Source organism: Frankliniella occidentalis, unplaced genomic scaffold (assembly GCF_000697945.3).
Source record: "Frankliniella occidentalis isolate FOCC.00 unplaced genomic scaffold, Focc_3.1 Scaffold95, whole genome shotgun sequence".
Taxonomy (NCBI): domain Eukaryota; kingdom Metazoa; phylum Arthropoda; class Insecta; order Thysanoptera; family Thripidae; genus Frankliniella; species Frankliniella occidentalis.
In genome coordinates, this window is record NW_026267224.1 from 145,046 (window position 1) to 147,500 (window position 2,455).

At 61.6% G+C, this 2,455-nt stretch overlaps 1 protein-coding gene across 1 annotated transcript in view; it reads right to left on the reverse strand.

The window, feature by feature from the left end:
• Positions 1-2,230, reverse strand: part of LOC113210539 (group 3 secretory phospholipase A2) — a 59,201-nt gene extending 56,971 nt beyond the window's left edge. Inside the window, exon 1 of the mRNA XM_052269567.1 lies at positions 2,190-2,230. Coding sequence (XP_052125527.1) covers positions 2,190-2,230 — 41 coding nt within the window. The remainder of the gene's footprint in view (positions 1-2,189) is intronic.
• Between the last annotated feature and the right edge of the window lie 225 nt (positions 2,231-2,455).

A 2,455-nucleotide genomic window follows, 5' to 3' on the forward strand; every position in this document is an offset into this window, starting at 1 on the left:
CCCGGGGCAGGGCAGGGTGGGGTGGGGTGGGGTGGGGCGGGGCGGCCAGCACTGCCGCGGACATAATCACTATTTGTCACCGCACCGCGCAGCCCTCATAACTCTCCCGCCGCGCCGCGGAATGTCGCGTGGTTGTCGTCGTGGAGGTGTTCTCTCTCTCTACCTCTCACCTCACCCCTCAGGTGGGTGGGCGGACGCTATTGTGCGTGTGAATATTAAGGGCGGGCGTCCAGCGTAGAGGGGCATTCCAAAGCGGAAGGACCACCGCTGCCCGCCGCCCCTCCAGCAGCAGCAGCACACCACTCCACTCTCTCGGCTCGCGAAAAACACGGAGTGACCCCCCAGGGGGGTTGAGGGGGTAGAGAGGGTGAGGGGGCACCGCCCCCGCGGAGGTCACCGCCAGAGAAGGAGTGGAGTAGTTCTCACTCCCTGCGGCGGCTCCTCCAGTGCGCGTGCCGGATGGGCGGCCATTCCCGCCTTCCTGCTGGAAACTGGAGAGAGAGAGAGCGAGAGAGAGAGAGAGAGAGAGAGAGAGAGAGAGAGAGAGAGGGGGGGGGGCGCCTGGAGAACGCTATGGTCCGTGTGTTGCAACCCCCCCTGTGGTTCGGCGGGGTCCGGCCGAGGTGCTGCGGCGGTACGGAGTGAGTGATCGGGAGGGCTTTTCAATAACTCCGCAGCCGCGTGTAACAGCCGTGTTGCATGGAAATGAGCCGGCGTCTGCCGCCGGGCTGGGGTGACAAGCGGCCGTCGTCGGCGCGCGGGTATGTAGTGAACCTCCTGGGGTACTCGAGTACACCTCGGGAGGAAGGTGGTGGTGTACTCTAGGGGCGCCGGGGGGGACGGGCGGCGGCAGCTACAAGGTGTTGTGCTGTGCAAGCAAACGGCCGCCCGAACCTCTCTCGTAAAAGGCTGTTTTATTGAGGCCGATTGAAGGGGGAAAAGACCATGTTGGCGTTGTGCATCTTTGGCGATCGGATCAGGTGATTGGTGTGTAAGTACACGGCGACGCGCCGGTGCGGCCGTGCGGCGGCCTGATTTAGGGGCGGCACCGAGCGGCGGGGCGGGGCGGGCATCTCAATCGGGAAGGGATAGAGGAATGGGAGGCTCAAGGGCGCCAAGTGTCGCACTTATCGAGTACGGAAAAGTACTGCATTAGGGCTCTCTTGCGCAATGCCGCGCACAAGACCAGAGAGAAATGGGGAGAGAGATGGAGAGAGAGGGAGAGAGATGTCCAGCTCCAGCCCACGCCGGACGTCGTCGGGACACGCCCTAGGGGGCCGCGCCCGGACCGGATCGACCATACGTCCAGCCCCGGCCGAATGCAAACGGTCATCTTTGCCTCTCCTTCTCTCTCCCTCTCTCTCTCTCTCTCCCAGGTTGGGCCACAGTAATAATATCGTGATGTGACACACCGCAGAGCGTTATTGAATCCATCCACCAGGCGCTGGGAATGTTAATGAGAGCCGGGGGCGCTGCTCGCCCACCCAGCGCAACGGCTACAATTATTGATTTGGGTCCCGACACCCTCCCTGGCGGCCCCGGCACCTTCGGCGCGGTGCCCCTCGGGGGCTGACAGAGGTTCACTTGGTTATGACCAATATATACTGTATATACTGGAAGTTCAACCCGTTCAACCGTACGCCGATTTTTTCCTCTTTTGATTCCAATGCACTGGAAATGCAAGTGCGTGAATGTCGGTCACCTACAGGTGGGTGAGCGACATTCCATTCGTACACTTGGGGGGGTAAAGGTGTGAATTTTTCCGTTTCCATTCAGGTGAGCGACATTCACACACTTGCATTTCCAGTGTGCACTTTTCCTGATTTTTTTTTTTTTTTTCAGAGGGCGTAAACCATTGTTTTCTTTTTGGGAGGGAAGTACCCCTTGGAGGCTGATCGCTCCGTATAAGCAGCTCACCGGGGGAATGAAATCGATCCGAACAGGGGAGTCGCCACCGACGGCGCGTCGGCGACGGTCCAGACAGTCGGCGGGGCCTCCTCTCTGTAGGGAGGGCTTACCAAACCCGTGCCCGTTACAGTGAGCACTTCACTTTGTACACCTCCGCCCGGGCCGCGCCGGCCTCGGGCACCACGCCCCTCCAGCAGCCGGCCGCCGGCCGTACCCTTAGGAAGGAGGGATCCGTTTCGACACGGCCCGGCCTTTCTATCGATCATTAATCGCGCCGCTACCGATCAACTGAATCAACCTCGGTCACGGGCACGCCCTTCATGCGTCCCGCGTATGACCACCACACGCGGCCCCGGCGCAGCTTTAGCTTAGGCGCGTCCGACCGAGTGCGCGCGTGTGGGGCGCTCTTTACGACTGGATCAACAGGTAGGTATGTACGGGACAATGCGGCGCGGCACCGCCCTCAACCATCTACCCCCCCCCTCCCCCCCCGCTCTCCCCTGGCGGTCTTCCCTCCCCCTCTCTCTCACCCTCCACCTTCTCTCTG